The sequence below is a fragment of the Stegostoma tigrinum genome, chromosome 4 (genome assembly GCF_030684315.1).
Source record: "Stegostoma tigrinum isolate sSteTig4 chromosome 4, sSteTig4.hap1, whole genome shotgun sequence".
NCBI classification, from domain to species: Eukaryota; Metazoa; Chordata; class Chondrichthyes; order Orectolobiformes; family Stegostomatidae; genus Stegostoma; species Stegostoma tigrinum.
The window spans coordinates 107,523,449-107,549,673 of NC_081357.1; the positions used below are offsets into that span (position 1 = coordinate 107,523,449).

General features: G+C 39.3%; 1 protein-coding gene across 4 annotated transcripts in view; it reads right to left on the bottom strand.

Moving 5' to 3' along the window:
- fbxo25 (F-box protein 25) overlaps window positions 1-26,225 on the bottom strand; it is a 48,035-nt gene that overhangs the window by 12,231 nt on the left and 9,579 nt on the right. For 2 of the 4 annotated variants that reach the window (XM_048531845.2, XM_048531844.2), the window contains exons 2-8: window positions 23,619-23,722; window positions 18,399-18,448; window positions 18,226-18,318; window positions 17,340-17,433; window positions 10,421-10,605; window positions 4,542-4,724; window positions 962-1,105 (exon numbers count right to left, since the gene is read on the bottom strand). In XM_048531845.2, coding sequence (XP_048387802.1) covers window positions 962-1,105; window positions 4,542-4,724; window positions 10,421-10,605; window positions 17,340-17,433; window positions 18,226-18,318; window positions 18,399-18,448; window positions 23,619-23,722 — 853 coding nt within the window. The remainder of the gene's footprint in view (window positions 1-961; window positions 1,106-4,541; window positions 4,725-10,420; window positions 10,606-17,339; window positions 17,434-18,225; window positions 18,319-18,398; window positions 18,449-23,618; window positions 23,723-26,225) is intronic. The other 2 variants (XM_048531847.2, XM_048531846.2) reach the window with 2 other exon arrangements.

Consider the following 26,225-nt stretch of genomic DNA (forward strand, 5'->3'; position numbering starts at 1 on the left):
GTCTTTGCTGCTGGGTCCTGGTGCCATCTAAATCCACCCAGTACCACTAGGTGTCACTGTGGAGAAGCTAAAGGTGTTCGCTCTGTTCAGCTGTTTTTGTTTCTTTAATAACCAAAATGTCTCTTGTCCCAAGAACCTGAAGACTTCATTGACGGACCTCTTTTATGCCAGGTGCTCACCATCATCATCTTCCGGTTCGTACATGGGAAGTAATAGAGAGACCATTACCTTTGCAGCTACTTTACATCTTTTCCCTAGATCATTCTGCCTGTAGAATTCAATTTTATCCTAACAACATGATCACAACTTCTTGCCGTTTCCCTTGTCGAAGAACTGGATTTTATTTTCTTTCAGAAAGCATATTTAACTGTTCAGTTAGTTGTGAAACTAACTTCAAAAAAACACTAGCCATTAAAAAAAATTCTAACTTTACCTGAACAACAGCCACTCTAAATTTATCCCAAGACATGTACACAGTATCCCAGATACACATTCTATGCAGGTTACAATGTTCCTTCTTCATTTCATCCCTCTGTGCTTGTTTTGGTACGCTCTCAACTACTCCTGAAATATCTGTATACGTAAGAGCATGAAACCTCCACAAAAATAGCCATGTCAAAGCAAGTCCTAAAATGTGTATAAGATTTAACTATTTTCTCTACTTCTGGGCAATGAACATTTGACAAATTGACCAAAATTCAATGTTTGAAATTCATGCAAAAAAAACAGCGAGAATTATGCATAGAGTCACATCAACTGTGTGTATGTTGGGGTGGGGGGGGGGGGAGAGGAGAGATTGGGGAAGAGAGGGAGACAGAGAGAACTTTAGGCATGCAGAATGCTGTTTATTGGTCTGTTAATGTTACTCAAAATGACAAATGTACAGATTTTTTAAGCATTAGAAACACCATTAAACATAAAGATGATTTTCAGGTGAACTTAATACTGAAATTAAAATTACCTTCCAGAACAAAATACTGCAATGACGACAGAACTGTAGGGCGTCACCATATTGCTCCTTTTCTGGACAATATTTTTGTAGTGTGAAATACATAAGTTTCCAGTCAACACAACCATTCTCAGTCAGAATCAGGTGTCTGCAGAACTGCAAAGGATGTTAGATATAAATTTTGACGTAACTTTATGCTTAAAAAAAATCTTAAGAAGTTACTTATTGATGAGATAAGAATATTGAAAGAAATGGAGCGGACGTGGTGTAAATGGACTTTCAGAAGGTGATGGATAAAGTGCCATGCAACAGGTTTGTCGGCAAAATTGAAGCCCATGAAAGAAAATGATCAGTGGCAAGGTTAATGCTCCAAGTTTTGTTTTATTAGTTAAGGTTTCATTTACATGAAAAAAACAGCTGGTGAATAATTAGTCTTCGTAATGATGGCTAGGTTGAAATGAAACTCAAGATAACAAGGAATAGAGCTGGATGAACACAGCAGGCCAAGCAGCAGGAGAGGAGGAAAGCTGATGTTTTCGGTCAAGACCCTTCCTGCTCCTCTGATGCTGCCTGGCCTGCTGTGTTCATCCAGCTCTACAGCTTGTTATCTCAGATTCTCCAGCGTCGGCAGTTCCCACTATCTCTGAATCAAACAGATAAGATCCCTTGCAATAGTGGAAGAGCAACTATAGCACAAAGTGACTCTGGGCTTATACTTTAACCTTTGTTTTAATTAGGATATTTTAAGTGCAGGAGTTAATTAGTGTGTGAAAATAGAATAGAAAATATTTTAGAGAACACAATTTTTCAACACTCTTAAAAGGAAGAAAGAACATCAGCTGAATGGGTGGTTATTATGAACTACTTATTAACAGGCCTTAACAACGGTCTTAGGCAGGAATATATATAAATAAATGAAACTTGTGAGTCACATTGATGCTTAAATGGAATGTTGTTAGCAGGATAATATTGATCAGACAAATGCAATAAGGAAAAGATTAAATAAAAGAGACAGAGCCAGAAAGTAAATATAAAGCTAAGGAAGCTAACAACAGGTGAATGGCAAAGGCATAATTTTAATTCCAAAAGTTAGACAAAGATCTTAAAACTTCACTGGATATTTTGAAATAAAGTAAATCTTTATAGGACCATTAAAGTCTTTTCAATGTATCTATGCTTTAAAAGAAGTGTGGACACCAGATTAAAGAGAGAGACTTGGGACAGCCCAGTGATACAGGTGGGACAGAACTCTTGACTCTTCCTGCAAAAATTGCTGAAGGACTTGAGAAGTCAACACCTTACCTGATCTGGACTAGTACCCATTGTTACTTATCACGGTCATATGTTTTTGCTGTACAGCTACTGTATTATATACCAACTTAAAGCAACTTACAAAAGCCCACCATACTGGTTGCACTCAATCTTCATGACAATAATTAATATCTAAATCAATCACAAGTATCTTTTAAACATTATAAATTGTTACACCAAATTGCAAGAAACAAACAGTGGTGTTAAAGTCTATTTTTGGACTGGCACAAGGTATAATTGTTTCAAAACAACCTGTTCAGATGTGTTCGGATAGACATCTGGAAATTGAACCCGGGTCTTCTAACTCAAAGGTAGGGGCACTGCCACTATTACAAGAACCCTCATATAGGCAGAAACAGCTAAGCTTTGATTTTAGATTTTGATGGAAATTTGCAATGGTTTAACTGGAGACAAGATATTTGGGATTCTCAGGGGTTGATATTCGGTCCACCTCTTTTTACCTGATCTATTTTAACAGCCTAGGCTTAAGTGTAGAGGGCACACTTACAAAATTTACAGATGTAAAATTTGGAAATAGTGGACACTGAGGATAGAAACAGATTTCAAAAGGACTAGGAATGGACTTTTGAATGGGTGGCCGGGTGGCAGAATGAAATTTAATACACAGAATTGCAACTTGATACTTCTTGTTTGGAAGAAGAGGACAGGCAACATTAAACATGTTAATAAAATTCTACAAAAAGGACCTGGAAGTATGGGACGACAAATAGCTGAAGGTGGCAAAGGTTCAGAAGATATGGAGGAATCTTTGGCTTTATAAATAGAAGCATAGAGTACAGATGCAAGAAAGTTATGAGAACTTTTATAAAACACTGGTTCAGCTGAAACTGAGCCATTATTAAAGGTTCTAGAAAGGAAGAAGAAACGATTTATGCAAACATCTAGAGGAATAAGGGATTTCAGTTACATGAATTGATGGAGAGGTGGGGCCATTTCCTTTAGAGAAGGTTGAGAGAAGACTTGATAGAGATGTTCAAAACAATAAGGGGTCTGAACAGAGTAGACACTGAGAAACTGTTCCCAATGCCACATAGCATGACAACCAAAGTTCAGTGAATCAAGGTGATTGACAAAGTAATCTAAAATACATGACAGTGTGATCAAAGTTCACAATACAGTCACAATTTGAGAACTTAGGTTCTAACATGGAGGGAGAATGGAATTTAATTTTCAGTTATGGAGTCAGAGAATTGTACAGCACAGAAGCAGACCCTTCGGTCCAACTCATCCATGCTGACCAGATATCCGAGATTAATCCAGTCCCATTTTCCAGCATTTGACCTATATACCTCTAAACGCTTTGTATTCTTGTTCCCATCTAGATACCTATTAAAATGCCGGAATTATACCAGCTTCCACCACTTCCTCTGGCAGCTTATTCCATTCATGTACCACACTCTGCATGGAGAAGTTGTCCCTTAGGTCCCCTTTAAATATTTCCTGTTTCGCCTTAAACCTATGCTCTCAAGTTTTGGACTCCCCTAATCTCAGGAAAGTGAAGGTCTAACTTTCTATTAAAAATAAAAAGATCAAGAGTAATTTTGAACATCGGAGTTCAAAGTAGCATTCACAATCGTTTTTCATGTTTCTTTACTTTGCATTCTGTTCACAATTTTACAATGAATTAAATATCTCGGCAAGTATTCTCAAATCTTACTATATGAAGAACTATGATTCCCTTGCACACATACAATAGATTCAGTACAGATGGTTCTAGGTTAGATATCTAACAAAGATTAATGGTTAATAGCCCATAAAAAAGGCATGGACACCCCCAACACCATTTTAAAAAAAGTGAATGGGCAACGTCAAATCTTTCAGTTTTGAACTAGTATCACTACTGTCAAATGGGTAGACATATTAATGCACCATAAGGGAGGAAAAAAAAACCTACATTTTTGACATGACCACAGGGACAAGGAATATATGAAAGTTCCTACCATGAATAGTGTCAAGTGGATGTAACTGGAGGAGTCAGACGACAGAAGACAGCTATAGTTCTGACTGCAAAGTGCCCCAATGAAATCCAACACTCACGCTGATAATAGCAATAATCCAAAATACAGAGGCAATGTACTCTTGCAAAATACTGAAATAGTGACTCTATGTCACTTAGCTTTTACTAGTCTCATTTTTCATACATATTCAAGGAGCAAAGCTGCATTTTAAAAACAAAATACATACTTATGTACAGTATTAGGTCTTTGATGGATTTTCTACATTTTGTTAGGTTGTTTGTAGCTTCATCTGATTGATTTACCTGTGTTTCTGCAAAATGGTACTGGCAAAGTTTTTTCCACAGATGTCTATCTTCACTGAGCATGTGCAGAGTAGAAGTCACCTGACCTAAACTGACAATATCCAGACCATCAGAAAACTTATAGAGGATGCTGTTCTGCATGTGAAGTGGAAGGTCACTCAATGTTGCTCCTTTATTCATTTGCTGTAAACGCAAAGAAAAACAAAATTTACTGCCATTAGGTTTTTCCAAAAAGGGAGAAAGCAATATACACTGGGGCTTTAATAATGTTCCAGAACTATAGCACATGACATCACTTATAACTGGAGGTCATTTGTTGAACTGCCGCATTTAAATCATAATGACGGAAAACACACCAGCTCCATCTCACAAGCAGATTTGGAAATGCATGGTCCTCATCAAGGTATTGAGTACAATAAAAGGTTATGGGACTTGAGAATAGCCAAGGGCTGAAGACCTTGTGCTCCGGAACCTACTGTACCAATTTATTTCTACAGTTAAATCATTGGCATCTATCAGAAATGGAAAATTGGAGAGGGATGCCTTGTCCAACAACCTTTGCTGTTCTCACGACAGTGCTCTTATCAGGTAGCACTTACACGCAAATACTTTCCCAGGGCACACTGCTCCAGACATCATTACAGCTCTTGGCCAAATATAGACAAAAAAAGGTGTTTAATTCCAGAGGTAAAAACTAAGTACACCTGATATCAAGACAGCATCTAATTGTGTGTGACATTAAGAAACCCTAATGAAATAGTAATGAATGGATTTTTTAAAAAATTTTCACTGTCTGGATCATATTTATTGGATTATTGAAGGCCAACCATCCCAGTTCCAGGGATTTCTCAAGGTACTACATCCAAGTATTTTCAAAGGCTTTATCAATGACTTCACCACTATCGTAAAGGTCAAAAAAGTGTAAAGTTCACTGATAACTGTAGTGTTCAGTTCAATTTATAGCTCCTCAAATATTGAAGCAGCATATGTCAAATGCAGCAAGATCTGAACGATAGTCAAGTTTGGGTTAATAAGTGGCAAGTAACATTTGCATAACACAATAAAAACCAAAAGAACTGCGGATGCTGTAAATCAGGAACAAAAACAAAATTGCTAAAAAAAAAGCTCAGCAGCTGTAAGGTCCCCAAGTGGAAAATGAGGTGTTGCCCCACCAGCACCCACATCCAGAAGATTATCAGATGCCATTTTTGCCACCTCCAACAGGATGCCACCACCAGTCACATACTTCCCTCCCCTCCCTTGTCCATCTTCCGCAGGGACCGTTCCCTCCAGGACACCCTGGTCTACACTTCCTTCATCCCCCTACAGCCCTACAGCACCTTCCCCTGTAACCGGTGAAGGTGCAACACCTGCCCATTTACCTCCTCCATCACCAGTATCCAAGGGCCCAAACATACCTTCCAGGTGAAGCAACACTTCACCTGCACTTCCCAGAATCTAGTCTACTGCATTCCCTGCTCACAATGTGATCTCCTCTACATTGGGGAAAATGAAGTGTAGGCTTGGTGACCGCTTCACAGAACATCTACGTTCTGCTCACAAAAAAGACGCTGTAGTACCTGTTGCCTGCCATTTCAATACACCACCCTGTTCCCTGGCCAACATCGCTGTCTCTGGCTCGCTGCAGTGTTCTAGTGAAGCCCAACGCCGGCTGGAAGAGCAACACCTTATTTTCTGCTTGGGGACCCTACAGCCCTCTGGACTCAATATTGAGTTCGATAATTTTAGGGCCTAAACTCTCCCATGTCCCAGCCCCCTACACCACACACCAGGCCCTGTTATCACATAGCCTGCCATTACACACCCACTGTTGTTAGTCACTAATAATCTCCATTAACAACTATTCATCCTCCCAGCTTGATCGTTACAAAACCCTTTGTCTGTCCAACTGTCTTTCTCCTTCTTTGGGCTCTATCCTATCATTTACTTCCGACCTCACCCACCTCCCCATTTTCTGCATATAAAGTGACGTTTTCCCAGCCACCATCAGTTCTGAGGAAGGGTCACCGGACCAGAACGTGTCCGATAATCTTCAGTAAAGAAAGAGAGAGTCGAACTACTTGTTCCAGAGAATATCATCTGGATCTTCCTCAATTGATATTCCGGATAATGATGATTGAAGAGAACCTGAATTGAACCAGCCATACAGAGAATGCATCTCAAAGGTTGGGAATTTGGTAGCAAATGCGTTACGTCCCAACTTGCCCACCATCTGCAAAGCACTGGAGTGTGATGGAATAAGCTCCACTAGCTTGGATGACTGCAACACAAGCTCAACATCATCCTGGACAAAACAGCTGACTACTTGACACCTCATCTATCACCTTCAACATTAACTCCCTGCACCACCTTTGCTACGTGATTGCAGAGAGCACGATTTGCAAGTGCATTACAATATTCTAAAGTTTCTTTAATAGCACCTTCCAACTGTAACCTCTTACACTTACAGCAACAAGGCAACAGATTCAAGGAAACGTCATCAGAAAGCTTCCCAAGGCTGCACACCATCCTGATAATATATTACACATTTTTAAAAAAAAATCCTTCCCCATCACTAAATCTGGATCAGTATCACGCAAGACAGTTTTATTTCTCAAATATTTTGCAAAGAACTGTGAAGCTGGAGGTCTGAAACAAAAACAGAAACTGCTGGCCAAACTCAACAGGTCTGGCAGCATTTGCGAGAAGAAAGCAGAATTAACGTTTCAAGTCTGGTGACTCTTCATCAGAACTGCCAGTGATATGGCCAGACCGGCTAAGTTCTGCCAGCAATTTCTGTTTTTGAATAAGTATAAGAAAGTAGCTCACCCATCATCTTCAAGGACAATTATGGTGAGCAATAAATACTGGCTTCTCCAGTAATACCCACATCATATAAAAATACTTTTAAAATCCCTTTCTACCTCCTTTTACATGTAAGGCTACCTGATGCCCACCAAACGAGCCTCTATGAATGAGCAATGGAAACAAAAACATCAGAAAAGGAAAAACAGAAAGCCAGTAGATATTTCATGCAGGTTGCCACTTTAGCCCATCTTTTAAAGTAAGAATGGAGTGCTGTATATCTGAGAGGAGATTCAACTCAGATCTCCAAGAGAAATGCAGAGCTATACTTCCATTCTGACAGATTTTTCATAGCACAAAACTCTCAAAGGAAGGCAACCCATGCTCCTTTTTCACAAGTCAGCTGCGGTATTTTGAAATTTAAACAATTTTGACAGCTTCTGTCAAAGAGTAACTGAGCGAGGTGAGCTCGATGTTAGTGTGCAGCAAGGGTAGGGCAGGAAGAATACTAGATAGGTAAATGGTATGGAGATGGTGCTGAGGGTGTATGTACAAGTTAAGGATAGGGTCAGTTTAATAATTACTCAGAAGTTACATCGTATATTTAAATATTTTTCCTGTGTAGCTATACTACTTAATTTCAGGAGCCATCTGAAGTTTCCAATTTAAGAAAAATTTTGGGAGGGTTTCGGTCATAGAGAAATTGCCCAAGAGGAAAGTTCAATTTCACTTGCAATTCCTTTGAAGTATGCTAATGATGTGAATCCCCAAGTGTCCCTATGCATAGCTCAAATTTATACCGGAACAACTGTCCAGCTAGTGTAAAACATACCTAAATGTGCATTTGATTAACCTGCAGCCAGACAGCAGATTGCCTGCTTATCCCCAGATCCACCTGTAAACCAGAAGCAGGCAGAATGAATGTTAGAAAGACGTTAGCCTCCCATTCCTCCATTCTTGGTGCCATTTGCAGGAGAAGTGCAGCCAAAGACAAAATGATCTGCCTGTGACAAGGCATGGTATCTTCCATTATGGAATCCAAGTCCAGAGCCCACATCTGCCTGGGGGCAGGTTGAGGTTTCTCATGTGATTTTACCAGCTCATTACGTATGCATGTGCGAGCTGAATGGCAAATCTAAACATACAGATACATGACAAAATTATCCATTGTCCAGGATATTTATGTATATTGGCATTCTTTAGTCACCTCCCATTCAGCAAGTTTTTTTTTTAACAACTGCCTTGTCATGACAGACAACTAATCCCACCCCCTCAACAATTCCAAACAAGAAAGTAGGAAGTTTCAGTCCTTCAGACCTTACCTTCTTCCATCAGGGCTCGTTAAGGATTGCATCTCTCCCTTTCATGACTGCACACATACACCAGACATTCAAATCCCAAATCAGTACACAACGTGTTGTAGTTCCTTGAACTCACAGGAATAAAATGCCTCAAGTGCTGATATGATGCTGCTCATTGAGAACAGAATAGGCATGGTTCTCTAGCCACTAGCTTCAAGATTAACAGAGATAAAATTTGTGGCCAACTAAAAGGTAAGTGTCAATTCACCCGACCAAGAAACTGCCCACTGTGGGTGGTGCTATTGCACCAGTGCCTGTGGCTTTCATTCAACAATATGGTGCGATTTGTGCTCATCATCAGAACAAGTGTGTTTAATCTTCTTGGTCACCCACCAAATTCCCATCTCGTTTAATGAACACTGCCCTGTCGTTTCTGTTATGTTTGTTCTTGCAAATCTTGACATATTTTGTGTGATTAACAGCAGGACACACCATCAGTGGAGATATCCTTAAAAATACTCCTCTGTCATGAGCGTAGCTATGCTACTCAGGCTGTGTCACTTATGTGGACGATTCAGCATTACTGAACATCACTTTGTACAGCAAACAGGAATGGCAAGCAAATTAAATGAACAAGAAATGAGACATGCAAGCAAATAATATATTTTTCAGCTACTAGGATCATCTCACAACTGACTGCAGGAGCTGGCAAACAATAATGCCATATGTTCCAAACATTTTGCACTAATCTGAATTAGCAAAAGCTGAATGGTAACCACAATATGATCAACTTGCAGAACAGCTCAAACTTCATAGAAAACTTAGTTTCAGTACAATCAGCACAAAAAAAAGACAAATTACATGATAAGGTCCAAAGGGAACAGGCAAACCTGATACCCTAATAGCATAATCCTGCCTTTCAACTAAAAACATTTGTTATCCAAAATGTATGCAAAGCATCAGACTCGACATGTAAAATTATTCTAAAATTTTGTGCCCAAAATGCAAATGACAATCATAAGATACTAGCTGTAGCCATTGAGAAATTTGTGGAAAGGTTTGAGTCTCTCCAGAGGAGGTCGTGCTCAAGATTTATCACAGTGAATGAAGCTTTTAACCAGATGCTCCTTTTCAGGGAGTTGGACTTCCTCCCATTAATCATCAATCCTTTGGTGAACACCAGACTCACACCCAGATCTCCTAACTCTCCCCTTAAAATGATACTTCTACAAATATTTTCTACTTCTCACCTCTCTTCAAAATGAGGCCTTGCAAACTCATCCAGGCTTTGTCACCAAACACAAAAATGAAAGCTTAGTGAGCAAAGAACCCAGATCCAGTCTACATGTATGGCTGGTTGATCCAGCCTGGCACAAGGCCGAACAGAAGGGCCAGTCAGCTTCTTCACAGGCAGTTATGTCACAGGTTTTCCAGGCTTTCTGGGATGATTCCCAATTGTTTCTCTGCTTCGAGTTGTACTGCCAAATGATGTTGAACATATTGGACTATCATCCAGCAGATGCTCAAAAAACAATTCATGATAGCAAGCCTCAAGTCTCAGGCTTGCAAAATGTACACAAACACAGGAGTACACTTAACTTGTCCAGAAGCAACTCAAGTGTGGTGACCAGGTTAAAGAGATAAGCCATGAATTCAAGGTAATACAACACTCAGATCAACTATTAACAAAACAGATTCATAGATCTGATCAACAGGAAAGTCAAAACTAAAACAAGTAAGTAATCAATAAAAATACAAGGTTAGTCATCTCACCCGGGTAATTTGCAGATTATTTAACTGGTGTTGCCAGTTCAGAATAGTTTCCATACGGCAAACCCAGATGTTAACGTTCCCAACAAGGACACACCTTCCCACCTCACGGATTAAGATGCAGAGGGCAGAACCCAAGTCCTGAAGAAGATTTTTGATTAGTCGAGGATTCTGCTGGTCTTCAAGCACTGTAAGAGAACCGGAAAAGCAAACGCCAATGCTTCAATATAACTAAGATTAAGAAGGATAAAATTGTCGCTGGATTAGATTGTGCTGTGGTTTACAAATGATTGTTTCTGCTTTCAGTTTGTTCAGGCCAATTAAAAATCAACTGATGGGATGAATGTCCCTTCTCTTTTGCTAGTGACAAATGAGTTTTGGCATGTATCAGTCTGGTTACTAGTTTATGCAAAAGTTTCAGATTTAAAGCGAATAAAATCTTAACTTGGGAATCATTAAGCCGGTGGTGACAGAAGCGAAGGTAGTCCCCACAATTCTGATTTAGCTCATTTAAGCTAATCAAGAGAAATTTCATACCGAAGTGGTATTATTTACCTGCCCAAAGACGATGTTCGATCGGCAAAGCGGTTTCATTCGTTAGTAAAGACTACAATGAACTTAAAAGTTGGACTTGCATAGCATGAAACCTACCATAGTATTTAATTTCAATGCTGAAAAGCTTCATAATTAAGAACTGCAACCTCTTTCATGCGAAGTGTGCCTTAATTATCCAATTACCCAAGAAAGAATTTACTGCCTAACGTCTTTTTCTAAGGGTAAGGAGATCCAAAACTAGATGACATAGGTTTAAGGCATGGGGGGAGAAGATACAATAGGTATAGAATTCATAAATATTCCTACTTTTAGAGATACTAATCATTTGAAGTTTGATTTTGGATATGGCAAGGAAGCAGCACATTTGCAAAAGTACCATCATACATTTTAACATGTCAAAATTATATCAAAAAAGTGTAAAAATAACTATTTCTGTTTACTAATTAAGAACTCACAAGGCAAGGACAAAAATCAATAATTCAAGGCTAAAAATTGCCACAGTTACAGAGGAAGAGGAAATAAATCAAAATAGTTAATTGTTCTTATTAGTATGCTTTTAGCATCACCAAAAACCTAGAATCTAACTGTAAGTTAGATATACTAGTTACCTGTTACGTAGAAGACAACTCAATGTATCAATGAAAAAAGGCAAGTTATACATAGTATAAAACACAGCATTTTATATACTAAGTACTTTGTGAAACATTTTCTTCGTACAACCAGAAATACAAGAATTAAACTTAACATTTTTAAAAATAATCTTAGCTAACACCACATTGACTGAGGAAAAGAAATGTGGCAATGACTGGACAATTCATGACTGAAGTGGCTAAAACGGTATTGCAGATGACACATTCATGTATTAAATCATTGGACAATGTAACTGATTAGTTTGTGAATTTCATAAAAATCAGGCAAAAAAAACTGCTACATCTCCAGGAAACAAAAAAGTCCATTAAACCACAATCAGCCAGCTACCTTGCTTGATATGTGGAAGCTAGTGTACAACAATTTGAGAAAATTCAAAAAGGGGAAATATAAATACCTAAAGGAAGCTCCACAATCATACAAGCAAGTGTGGTTATGTATTGTGCTGACGCTAGGATTGCCAACCCTTACTGATTGTGAACAGTCTCCAAGAATTGAAGTTTGAACTTTTGAGCTCTGTTGAAGTTGTGTATGTGCATGCGCATGTGCATGTGCACACACATTTGTGCAACTTCATCCTCTAATTTATTATCACATCCTGGTATTAGCAGCATTGTCCATTTTCAATTTCAGACACACGCTGCTGGAATCTCCTTGTGCCTGATCCTGGTCTACCACAGGAACATTTGTGCCTTTCACAATTTCACTCCAATCTTTCTCTAAACATACAGATAAATTATGATTTTCTTGAAGGTTGAAAGTTACAAACATTAGAAATTCAAAAATTACTCCATTTAAGAGTCATTAAGCTTTGACAGTATTGTAGAATTTTACAACTATTAATAAACAATTTTGGACTTGATGAAGCCAGTGAGGAATTATAATATGTTTGCAATTAGTTTTTAAATAGTTTCTGAATGTCATTTTAATAAGCAAGGCTTATTTTATTTTTTTTTATGGCTCAAGTTAATGTGAACACAGGCTAACTTGTAAAAAATGTTCTGAGGTCAAGATAGCTTATGTTTTAAAACAGGTTTAATGAAAACTAAATATGTAACACGCCTGTGGACATATGTATGCATATGTTACATTAAAAACAAAGCCTTCAAAATTAGAAATGACAAATGAATTTGTGGTATCTCATTTGGAACGTTTGGGATGATAGTTAATGACTAGGACATGACACTGCATGCACTAAAGACGATAGACAAAGTTTGCTTTGCTGGTACCATTTTATCGTTGCGGTGCAGTAAGCTACCGGGAATAAGTGGTGTCAAAAAAGGGTTGATCTTATTGTGAAACTGACATCTAGAAGAATAAATCAGGTGACTCTAGGAAATGTGAAGGCCTTGGTTTTTTTTTGAAAGAAGTTAGAACAACAGAAGAAGCAGGATTGAGTGGTCAGGCTCCTATCATACCATGGTTTTAACTTAGTTTTCAGTTGTTGGAGGTTTTGAAGTTGGTTGTGAAAGCTGTCATACATCTTTCTCTGCCAGAATGTTCTCTTGGTGTTATTTCCCCCTGGATTGGAGAAACACCATTTGAGACAATCTATTTTACTGAATTTGCCTTTGCCAAGGGTGCGTTTTTCGGATGCTCCCATAATGGAATAGTCTCTGTTTAATAGATAAATAATCTATATTCTGTTAAGTTTTCCAATAGTCATACCAATTCTTCTTTCTTTTGTTTGTATTTTAACCAGTTTATGAATTAAAAAGTGTATTTTGCTTAAAGCCTAATAGTTTGGCCAATCAAATCCCATCTCAAATGCAGCGCCCTACACTTGCCTGTAAACAAGATAAAGTAAGGGCCTTGGCTATCTCTTTGATATTTTGAGAGGGTTTAGTCTGGTTCGTAACAAAATCAGGGACTCTTGCCAACAACATTGTTATAGACTTAACCCTCTAAAATTGGCACAGGTTCAGGGAGATTGAAAGCCTGCTTAAAGACAATATAATTGAAGTGAGTTGCAGTGAATGGAGCTCACCTATAGGGATAGTGCAGAAACCAGATGGTACCCAATGTTTGTGTGTCAACTACTGCAATGTCAATATCATTATGAAATCACATTTGTATCCTATTCCATAGCAGTGTTGAGGAAGTGGAATGAGCAACTTATTTTTCTAACTATTCCTTAGTACCTGGTAGCTACATTTATCAGAGAGGAGGAAGGAAATTTTCGGCATTCGTGACACCGAATGGACTTTACCAGTTTCAAGTAATGCCATTTGGCAGAAAAGATGAACCAGCCACAGTTCAGAGTCTAACAAATAAAGCCACACAATGGATAATCCCAAATTGGTGTATATTGACGATCTGGGTGATTTTTAAATCGCACGTGGAAGGAATATTTGGAGCATACATCAGAACCGTTCTAGCAATTTCAGAAAGTGGGTTTGGTAATAAATCTGGCTAAGACTTCGCTCGCAAATACCCAAGTCATGATCCTAGGCCTCGTCACTGGTCATAGACAGACAACCCAACGGGATATTAAAAAGGTTATTGTCGAGTTTCCCATACCATTGAAGAAGAGGGAAGTACTACGATTTCTATGACAGAGTGGTTTTTAATTGGAAATTTTACCAAATCTTAGCAGTGTGGCTACTCCACTAACTGACTTTAAGAAGTGCAGAAATTTTCAGTGGGCAAAAGAATGTCAGAAGGCATCTGGCAGCCTGAAAACGGTGTTAACCACCACCCCAATGTAAACCATTTCTAATTATGGAAAGTCATTCAAGGTGGCTATCAATGCAAGTGACATGGGTGTCGCTACTGTACTCTTGCAAGATGGCAAGATAGAAAGACCTTCTGGGCATTTTTTCAAAGTTGAATATTCATCAACAGAAATATTCCACAATTCAGAAGAGTCTTTGACTTTGGTGTTGACTTTGTAACATTTCAACATTTATGTTGCCAGTTAAGTATGTGAGACAATTGTATATATTGCTCGTAACACCTTAACACTTTTGGAAAAATTTAAAAATAAAAATACTGGACTATTTAGATGAAATTTATGTTACAGCTGTTTATTTTGAAAATTATTCACATGGCAGGATGAGACAACGTAATTGCCAACACACTGTCACGAATTTGACAAAGGCAGACAAAGTTCAGTGGTGGAAGAAACCAACTGAAATGGACTGTGAGCATTGACTCGAAGCGTGCAGACATTCAATGAAATGTATATGTACCATAGCGTACTAGAAGCAAAAAGGGTAACGGTTTACAAAAATAAAAGCCATCTTTGGATCTTAATGGGTTTTTTTCTTAAAAAGGGGCATTTAAGGTCAAAACATAACAAATAGCATGAATAGTTAAGAGTCAGGATCCCATAGAACCAGAGTTTTAGTTTAGCTTTCAGTCATTGGGGTTTTGAAATTGGTTGTGAAAGCTGCCATTCATCTCTCTCTGCAGAATATTCTCTTTGTGTTATTATCTCTGGAACTGGAGAAACACTGCATGTGAGACAATCTGTTATGGAATTTGTCTTTGCCAAGAGGTTGTTCATGGGACATTATGACATTGGAACGGGTAAGTAGTTACCTCATCTATTGTTCCAGTAAGTTTTCCAACAAAGTCATACCAGCTCATCGGGGACCGAGCGGGCAATGACTGAAGATCACCAAGCGTTCTCACGTGTGTGCGCGCAGAGAAAGGGAGATAGTGGGTGCGCAGGGCAGGGGTTGGAGAAGTGATGGAGACAGTGGAGGGGGGAGGAGTGAGGGGGAGGGAGAGAAGCAATGCGGCTCCTCCCTCCCTCCCTCTCCCCCGCAACCTCACCCTCTCCTCTCTCTCCCTATTCCACTGACCGCTCCCTCTCCTCTCCTCTGACTATGCGCTCTCCTCCCATTCTGCCCCCACCTCGAACGCACCCTCTCCTCCCTCATGCCCCCCACGACCGTGCCCTCTCCTCCCTCTCTCACCCCCTTCTGACCACACCCTCTCCTCCCTCACTCCCTCCCCTCTGACCGAGCCCTCTCCCCTCTCTGCTTCCGACTGCACTCTCGCCTCTCTTTCTCCCTTAGCACACCCTTTCCTTCTCTCTCTCCCCCCAGCTCTCTGGCTGGGCCTTCTCCTTCCATCTCTCCTTTTTCTCCCTTTCCTTGACTGTGGTCTCTTCTCCCTCTGACTGCACCGTCTCCTCTCTCTCCCCCTGACCACATCCTCTCCTCTCTCTCCACGCCCCCTCCCTCTGACAGTGTCCTCTCCTTCCCTCTTGCCACACCGTCTCCTCTCACTCCCTCCCGCCGCATGGTCTCCTCTCACTCCCTCCCTGACCCCATCCTCTCCTCCTCTCTTGCTGTCCCTTTGAACGTGCCCTCTCCCGTCTCTCCTCCTCTGACCCCGCCCTCCTCAAGCCCCTGTCTGACCCCACCCTCTCTTCTCTCTCCCTCCCTCTGACCCTCTCCCTGTGACTGGGCCCCCTCCTCTCCCTCAGTCACTCACTGCAACCTCTCCTCTCTCTTTTCTTTCGCTCTCTCGCTCTCTGACCATGCCTTCTTCACACTCACTCCCTCTGGCTGCGCCATTTCCTTCCCCCCTCCCTCACCCTCTGACCGCACCCTCACCTTCTTGCTATCTCTCCCTGAGCCCACCCTCTCTTCTTTCCCTCTGACCATGCCTACCCCTTCTCTCACTCTCCCCGTCTGACCGCGCCCCCTCCTGCTCTCTCCCCGTCTGACCGCACCCGCTCCCCTCTTTCCGTCCAACCGCGTATTCTCCTTCGATCTTCCATATGACCACGCCCTTTCCTTCTGTCTCCCCGTCTGACTATGCCCTCTCCCCAGACTCTCTTCCTCTGACGGCACCCTCTCCTGTCTCCCCCCAACCACGCCCGCTCCAACTGCTCTCCCTCTGACCGCATCCTCTCCTCCTCTCTCTCCCCCCCCACTGACTGCGCCCACACCTTCTCTTTCTCTCCCTAAGCCTGTGCTTTCTACCCCTCGCTCTCTCTCACTGTGCCACCCTCCTCCCTCACTGCACGAGGGAGGGCCATGAGGTGCACAGAGATAGGGAGTGGGAGGAATCGCGCAGCAGTAGGGAGAGCATGTGCAGGGTGAGAGAGCAGTTCAGAAGGGTTCAGCAAGATTTACAAGGGTGTTGCCAGGGTTGGAGAGTTTGAACTATAGGAAGATGGTGAATAGGTTGGGGCTATTTTCTCTGGAGCATCAGAGGCTGACGGGTAGCCCTATGGATGTTTGCAAAATCATGAAGGGCATGGACAGGAATAACAGCCAAGGCCTTTCAACCAACGGTAGGAGTGTCCAAAGCTGGAGGACATTGGTTTAAGTTGAGAGGGGAAAAATTTACAAGGGTTCTGAGGGGCATCCTTTTCACACAGAAGACGGTGCATGTTTGCGATGAGCTGCCAGAAAAAAATGGTAGAGGCTAGTGCAATTACAACTTTTAAAAGGCATCTGGATGGGACTAGATTTACCTAGGATATCTGGTCAACATAGACAAGTTGGATTGAAAGGTCTGTTTCCATGCTGTACAACTCTGTGACTCAAAGTCTACAGTGTCCAAGATTAAATAAATTTATACCAAAAAGACAAATCAATCCTTTCAGTTTAGACACTTCTTAATACAGAACAAAAAACAAGTCACTTCATAGCAATTAATGCTTTACTGTGTTGGGTAAAACAAGCTCTCTGTATTTGTGGTCTGAGAAACAGGTTCTACATATTTGTAAATTTTTTTAAAAAATGGTCAAGTTTACCTTTCCGAACAATCTTTTCCAAAATATTGAAGTAGTTCTTCTGTGCAGCTCCACTTAGAGAGGTCAGCTGTGAATTTGCTATAAGCTGTAAAAGCTGAGTTTAAAAAAAATGTTAATTTAGCTGGCCCAAGTATCTTTACTCATAGCACAATTTAGCAACACTGCCTGTAAACAGTTCTTATTGCAAATGATGTGAATAACTGGACTTCATGTTAAATACTACATTCAGGAAACACATCTAGTTTCTGAAAATGAACTCTTCCACAAGAAGCATTCAGAGTCCAAGCAACGTAAATAAGTCTGCACTGTTCATGCTACGTAAATCAATTCAAAAATCTCAGACTTCCATGGTTTCAAACAGCATGAACGATATTACGAATAAATGGAGTTTCTTTGCCGTGGAACTCAAAATTCTTTCTAACAGCATCAGGTGTTAAATGTTTGAGATGTCTCAGCTAAATATGTCACAGAAGGATAAATCCACCTAACTATAAAATTAATCCCACTTCTCTGATGCAGCTTCTTATCTAAAATTATGACAAGCATCTGAAATCTGCAAGTAAATTACAAAGTTACGAATAGAAATCAGCATATTCTGAACAGGAAAGAGCTCAATTTTGATTAATTTTGTTGTAGCAAAATGAAGTGCACTCATATTATCCAAATTTAAATGTTTTTACTATCAAAAGTTCCACGGCAATACAATCTTCTGATTAACACTTCAAGCAAATTTTGCAATTCAAGTTGTGCAATGAAATGCAAGTCAACATTTCAAGGTTATTGCATTTCTAGAGACGATAAAAGCTCAAAAATATCTGAGGGGGGAGTTGTAGGGAATACATGTATAATCTTTAAAAAAATGCAAAGTTCTAGGAAAACAACTTACTTTAACAACATAGTTGAATCTTCTTATGTCTTGAATTGCACTTGAAAAGTCTAAGCGGTTAAATGCTTCTCCTAGTGTACAATAACCATGTCTCTGCAAACAAAAAAAAGCCACAACATTTTAAAGAGGGATAAAAATTAAAATGACAAAGATTACACAGTAAATTAACCTACTTCTCTGGTGCTTCCTTTATGGACATAGATCCACTTTTCCTGACAGAAATCTGAAAAAATTAAAATGAAAAACTTTTTACTAAAATATTCGACAGTTCATTAATAGGTAATGTGACATCAATACATGCTAATAAAATGGCTGACACATATGGTCGAGTACTTAGTGTATTAAGACTTTTAAAATCCAGTAGAAATTTAGATTACAAGATCAAAAGACTGATTGTGACTATTTTCATATCATTGCTCCTTAAATTTAGTCTGTGAAATATGCAAACCACAGCCGATCTTTTACTTACAGCTGGCAGAAAAACATATATATTCCAGCATGGGTTGGAACCTACTTTTAAATCTCAATGTAGTAACCCAACTTAAGTTTGCAACTGAACAGGTTAAATTAACAGTATCAACTGAATCCTGCTTCTCCTATCTACTCAACAGATTACCTATCACACAGAAGGCGGCACACAACAAAATAAAACTGCGAATTTCTACACCCATCTGACAAGTTTCTTGCATCAGTTATGGCCAGGTCCAAATCTTTCACTGACTTATGAAGTGAGGTGAACCATCAAAAATATCAGCTGCTGTCATCACACTTCTTTGTGTTCCGTGCAGCAAGGAAAAGGGATTTTCCAGGGATATTTTAAACATTTTGAAGAGCTTTATGTGTGGTCGAGATGGGTTATTGAACTGCATTTAGACCACCTTTAACACAACATGGTTGAACAAAGTTTAATTGCCACTGGCAGTACCCACGACAAGGACAGTCATGGATCTGATCAGAAATTAGTGATTCCAAGCAGGCAATTCAAAAAAAAAGTTGCACATTCCTATTTTTCTGGCTGGCATTGCAATCAGTGACTTCTCCCAACAGCAGCCAGTTGATACTGTTAAGTTTGCAACTGAACAGGTTAAGTAGCATGAAGGACCTATCTTAACAACACTATGTGAAAGGGGCAATGAACTACTTACAAAAGTTAATTTTAGATTATTCCAACTAATTGTTAATGCACTTGTGTTTTTAAAATTATATTTCTACAACATTTTAAGAGTCTACAGGGAGAGATTTGATTGGTGCTTAACTACTTCTTTGGTAATCTTAAAGACTTATGCTGAAAAAAAAATTGCCTTCCAGTCATAGTTGGATTGGGTGTCATTGTTTTGAAATTGAGCATGACTGAGAAGAACGAGAAACATCCACAGCAAAACCAGAATACCAGAAAACAGAAGATGTGAGATGGGGCTCTCTGGGGTAAAAAAAAAATCAGAGGATCTCCAGGGTGGACATCTCTTAGTTAACCTTCAGCAATGACCTATATACAAGACACATGCACTTCAATTTAAAAAAATATTAGTGACTGAAACCTGTTTTCATCCCAATAGGATAATGTTGGAGATGGCAACGACTGAATTGCCCAAGGCTGTCAAGTCATTACAGCTCTTAACTGGTGGTGTGTCAGACTCCTTCCAGGTTAGTGCTAGGTATATAAGCAATGCCTTTTAACTGAAATTATACTGATGCACAAAATAGACCAGAGGAGACTGTTAGAAACAGAAGCAGAAAGTAGAGGAAGAGACAAGTTTTTAAAGGCTTCCCTATGTTGCAGGTGTTACGTGCATGCATGCAATACTTTGCACATGCTTCGCGACTTCAGTCATTTTCCCGAGCGCATGTCGTTGCACACCAGTCACAAGATACATCACACAGATGAATGGCAGTTTGTCACTATTCCTTCATTTTAAAGATATTCCTCTGTGCTAGCTGCAATGTATACAACATAACAAGACATGAAGAATACCATGACAAGGTTTACTCGTTCATGAAATAACCCCAGTGCAGAATCTATGTACTTTAGATCCACACTTCAGACCTACAAATGAGAACACAATGACCTCAGAAATGCTCTGCTCCCGGAAAACTTGAAGAGCACAACACAAGACAAGACAAGACAGTCAGTTGAGCAGCTATCAAGATCTGTGGCATGCATCCTTGACCATTATGAGCAAACAAGCTTTGCAGCCATATGTCAGATGAGAGCAAGAATTAGGAAATAGGAAATATGTGACACTAGACTAGTGGAACAAGAGGAGATAATAAATTCTAGCATCCTTCGCTGCCTCGCCTCTGTCAAATAACTCCTAAGCAAGATCACTACCTTAAACACAACCCTCCAACTTAGCAACTTCTAACCTCTCCTCTAACAACTGCATCATAACTTCTCTTGTATTCTCTGATGAAGTATCAGGAAGTGCACTGATGTATACTTAGAAATGAATTCAAGAGAATGTGCACACACAAAAAAAGGTTGCCTTTGTACATTATTGGAACATCAGACGAAGCAAAGCAACAGGGAACAGGCACTTAAAAATATGCTTTCCCAGTGACAGGCAGAAAATAGCAAGAGCACTGACATAATTTGAACGGTGGGGGGTGCACAAATAGAAGACAGTCACTACAGGAAAAGGGACAATAGGAAATATAGTTAGGAACAGAGTAAGTGGGGTGACAAAGGTGATGGCACACATCCAATCCCCAGAAATAGGGATATAAAAAGTCAAGGAAGCAAAGAGGCAAAGATACAGCACGTGAAATTGAGAGCATGGAGTCATAGAGCTGTACAGTGTGGAAGCAGACCCTTCAGTCCAATTCATCCGTGCTGACCTATCCTAAATTAATCTAATCTCATTGGCCAGAATCTGGCTCATATCCTTCTAAACCTTTCCGACTTATATACCCATCCAAATGCCTTTTAAATGTTGTAATTGTACCAGCCTCCACCACTTCTTCTGGCAGTTCATTCCATAAAAGCATCACCCTCTGCATGAAAACGTCGCCCTTTAGGTACCTTTTAAATCTTTCCCCTCTCACCTTAAACCTATGTCCTTAAGTTTTCAACTCCACTACCCTGGGGAAAAGACTTTGGCTATTCACCCTATTCATGCCCCTCATATTATAACTTCTATAAAGGTCACCCCTCAGCCACCGACACTCCAGGGAAAATAGCCCCAGCCCATTCAACCTCTTCCTATAGCTCAAATCCTCCAACCCTGGCAACATCCTTGTAATCTTTTCTGAAACCATTCAAGTTTCACAACATCCTTCTATAGCAGGGAGACTGGAACTGAACACAGTATTCCAAAATTGGCCTAACTGATGCCCTGTAAAGTCGCAACATGACCTCCCAACTCCCTTACTCAATGCAATGATCAATAAAGGAAAGCATACCAAATGCCTCCTATACTATCCTGTCCACCTGGGACTTCACTTTCAAGGAACTACAAATATGCATCCCAAGGTCTCTCTGTCTGGCAACGCTCACCAGGACCTTACCATTAAGTGTTTAAGTCTTGCCTTTCCAAAATGCAGCACCTCACGTTTATCTAAATTAAACTCCATCTGATCATGATCCGGTTGTACTCTGAGGAGACCCTCTTTACAGTCCGCAACACTACCATTTTTGGTCTCATCTGCAAACTTACTAACCACACCTCTTATGTTGACATCTTAATCATTTAAACATAATGACGAAATGCGGTAGACCCAGCACTGATCCTTGTGGCACACCACATATACAGAATAAATTTTCTATTGGGAAAAAGAATAGGCAATGCAGCCAATAACAAAATCGAGAAAATGAAGAGAGTGGGCCTGGATCAAAAACAACATTAGAAACAAAAGGATGTTCCACACAACTGATGAAAATTGAACTTTTGGTGATGATTCTACTGGTGTTCTTACAATGTCTCCTAGGTTTCTTGACCCTCTCCTTTGGCTTCACACTAGCATCCCCTTTAACCTCTCCTATCACGTACATTCTTCAATCACTTCTTATTCTTTCTCTTCCCTCTCTGTATTGCTTAAAACTGGTGACATCTTTAGCTTTTATCAGTTCTGACAAAGGTTGAAACTTAACAGTCTCCCTTTCTCTAGGTACTGTCAGAATATTTTCTGCTTTTGTGCCATCATGTAATACTTCATACTCATATTAACAGACCCCTGCTGCTGAGTACAGCCAATGAACAGCATAGCGAGCACTTACTTGCCCCCGGAATGATTTAAGCCCAAAGGCAGCCTGAATTTGCCATGCTTCTAGCATTGCAGTAAACAAATGCCAGTTAACTACACAGCGCAACTATCCAACTTAGCCCCACATTCTACTACTTCTGTTATTAGCTTCATGTTTTCTATTGTCAAAAGTTCTCAAATGCCTCCCTAAAAAGGGAAAAGAAACCTCAAAATTGTTTGGGTGTGTGGATAATTATGAACATTATGGTTTTTATTATGAATCTAGTAATAGCCTAGCAAATATTTACTATACATTACCAGAAATGTATTCTTGTTTTACATGACTATGTTAAAAAGATGTTGCTAAATTAAGCTCATTCTCAGAGATGGGTGCAGTCCTCAGGGCATTCTGGAGGCAGACAGTTGGACATATTATACTTTGAAGTAGAGGGTCCTTTAACAGGAACAAGCATTGAGTAATTACATTCCAGAATTTTCTCCCATACAAATGAGATAATGTCTGAGTATCTCAAAACAGAAAACAGTTTTAATAACTTGGTATATAGTGTGGGGGGGGGGATGGGCTTAGATTAGTTCACAAGTTGGTGCAACATCGAGGGCCAAAGGGCCTGTTCTGCACTGTACTGTTCTATGTTCTATGTATGATGCATATTTCAAACAGAGGAGGAGTTGGTGAACTCAGTTGGCTGGACAGCTGGTTTGCAATGCAGACTAATGTTAACACTGTGGTTTCAATTCAGGCACCAGCTGAGGTTACCACCAAGAATTCTCCTTCTCAACCTCTCCTCTCGCCTGAGGCAAAGTGACTCTCAGGTTAAACCACCACTAGCTACCTATCTGTCTGTAGTGAGAGAGCAGCCCAATGGGCTGGTGGAACTATGGTGACTTGTACATCTGAAAGAACAATTTAGGTTTTTTTTTGGAAAAAGAAATCCTGCAGTGAAGAAAGGTATTCTGTTTTCTACAGTCAAAATGGATGTGCATAAATTTTTAAAACAAAAAAAATCAGTGGTTTGGTACTGAATTAATCAGACATTAATTCCAAACTATTTTGTAGTGAATAACTTGATTAATATAACCAAGTTACACACAGATAACCATTTGTAAGTTTAGACACATCTGAAAAGCTCTAAAGCTTTCAATGCTCACTGTCCTGTTCACTTCAAAATAAGTGGCTATTAAAAAAACCTTACATTGAGTCCTTGTGTTGTTATTGAAGTGGTCTTTCTTCCTCTTTTTCACTATCACCTCACAGTCTTCCCCAATAATTCTACTTTCCTGGCTCTCTTCCTGCAATCTATTAAAAAAGAAAAAAGTTCAAAATACTTTATATAAGTAATGTGATATTGTATAGATATGACTTTTTTTGCAGAAGTTTCACGTGAATAAATAATTTTAGGATCTGCTGTGTTAATAAGAGCTTGTAAGGAAGTTATATTCAAAGAGGGCTCATAGCTCTTAAAGAATTACATAGTATAGATGACGAAAATAGGGACACGAATTTTTTAAAAAAAATTTATTTGTTCTATTGGTATTGCAGATTTTTACTGGCAATTTTATAATTTGATATGCATGCACACTACAGTTCCAATGGTATTATACTCTGATAATGTCACTTTGAAATTGTCAAGTACAATATAAACAATTAATACATTTTAAATGATATGCATAAACTATAGTAGCAAAGATTAGCTGTGGTAAATGCTTCATCTGGTTTATTATATAAATGATTACCAAGCAAAAATATTTAGATTTTTTTATTTTGGGGATTTCCTGCAGACACGCCTTTAGTAAGGGGCTGAAGTGGCATGCAATTATAACATGGATGTATGTGTGGCCCAGACAGATTCCAAACCATTTTGCTTTTCCTACATAAAATAATTAACAAAAGCAGGTTGATATTCAGCAACATGCTCCTCAGTTGAGGAAGGGTCACTCAACCTGAAATGTTAACTCTGAATTCTCTCCACACATACTGCAGGACCTGCTGAGTTTTACCAGAAATTTTGTTTTTTTTTATTTACAGCATCTGCGGTTCATTCAGATTTTATTTGATATTCAGCAATGCTTTTATGTGCTTTACAACCCCAAGTGTATTCTATGTGTCTAAATGTATTCATTTGAGTTTACATTGCAGCATTTACTCATGTGCAAACTCACACTGGCATTGACAAAACATCTATCGAAAAAGAAGCCAAAAGTGAAGAACTGAGGTCTTCAAATCTAAGCAAATCAAATGAAAAGTAGGAAAAATAATTGCACATCAATAGTATTGATACAAGTAAGTACAAAGTAATACATAGTGGCAGAAGAAACAATAAACAACAATCACAAATACTGGCAATAACTAATAGTGGAACAGAAGTGTGCGATTATTTATTCGGAACCTAGCGCTGGAGTAACAATAAACAAAACAATTAGGATACATAATGCCAAGGCAGTTCAGTACAATTTAGAAAATGTGATGACTAATTATATTGTGTCTGAATCAGACTGCATGTTGAACTCTGTTCTATTTTATACCATCATAAAAGCAAAACACTCAAGTAGTGCAGAAAAGGACCGTGCAACTAATTCCTGGCATTAAACGTTTCTGATCTTAGGACACAGATTGGCAAAATTTAGAGTTTTCTATATTGAAAATGGGTAAAGATAGGACCCTAAAAAAAAGAAACAAAGGAATTCAGTGACTAACCCACTCAAACATAATGATCAAATGCTTGGAAAAAGAAAGTACTGCACAGGTTTACAGAAATAATCGACTGGACTTTTTCTTTTAATATCTGCTAAATAATGAAGGGAGAAACACATGCAATTTACTTTGGATATGGTGGTATCAGTGAGCTTTAACTGTATCACTTATGAATGGTACAACGTCTTATCAAAATTGCTGTATATGAAACAAATACCATTAGTTCAATGACAAATTTAACTTGTGTATAGTATATCTTGACATTAAATACAAAAAAAATGAATACAGCCTACTTGATAATGCAAAGTTCAAACAATTTAAAATGAGTTGATTTGCAATTAAGTCTTAAGCAAATATTCATATCTTTACACTTACAAAATTCAAATTAGGAAATCTGAATTAAGTAGCATAAAGTGAGACAAGATGGAATTAATTTACACACATTCATGTATGTGGTAGACTGATCCAAGGAATTTTTTCCCCACCATTCTATGGTGAAACGTACCATGACTCAGATGCTCTGACACTCTATTGATGAAATGGCCAGAATCTGATCTTGACAAGTGTGTAGATTTAGGTGATAAGAATATTACCAAGGCTCTGATCTCTGGACTCTTATCATATGATTATGTGCAGGAGGAGAACATCCAACCTTATTACGCACGTGAGCTCAGAAATAAGAGTCCAGAACTGGTTATGCTTTCTCCAGAGCCATGAAATTTTCTCTCCTGCCACCTAAAACAAAAAAGTAGGTAGCCAGTTTTCTCTTGAAAGGGTTCATCAACTGTTTCCACCCTCCTTGTAGGGAGTGCATTTCACATTACAACTGGCATGAAAATATTCTTTATTATGCCTCTGGTTGTATATTCAATTACCTTAAACTAGTACCCTCTGCTTCATGTAACAGTTACCCCTTAATGAAGATCAGAATACCTTTCTCTACCACCCAAGACCTGTATTAAAATACGCCTCAATCTCTTGTAATCCACTGAAAGAAACCTCAGTTTATCTCATTTTTCGATGTAATTGAAGTTCCTGATTGCTGTTCAGGACCATCACATCATGCTTGCAAGCATCCTTGAAGCAGAGTTTTGGGCACTATATTGAC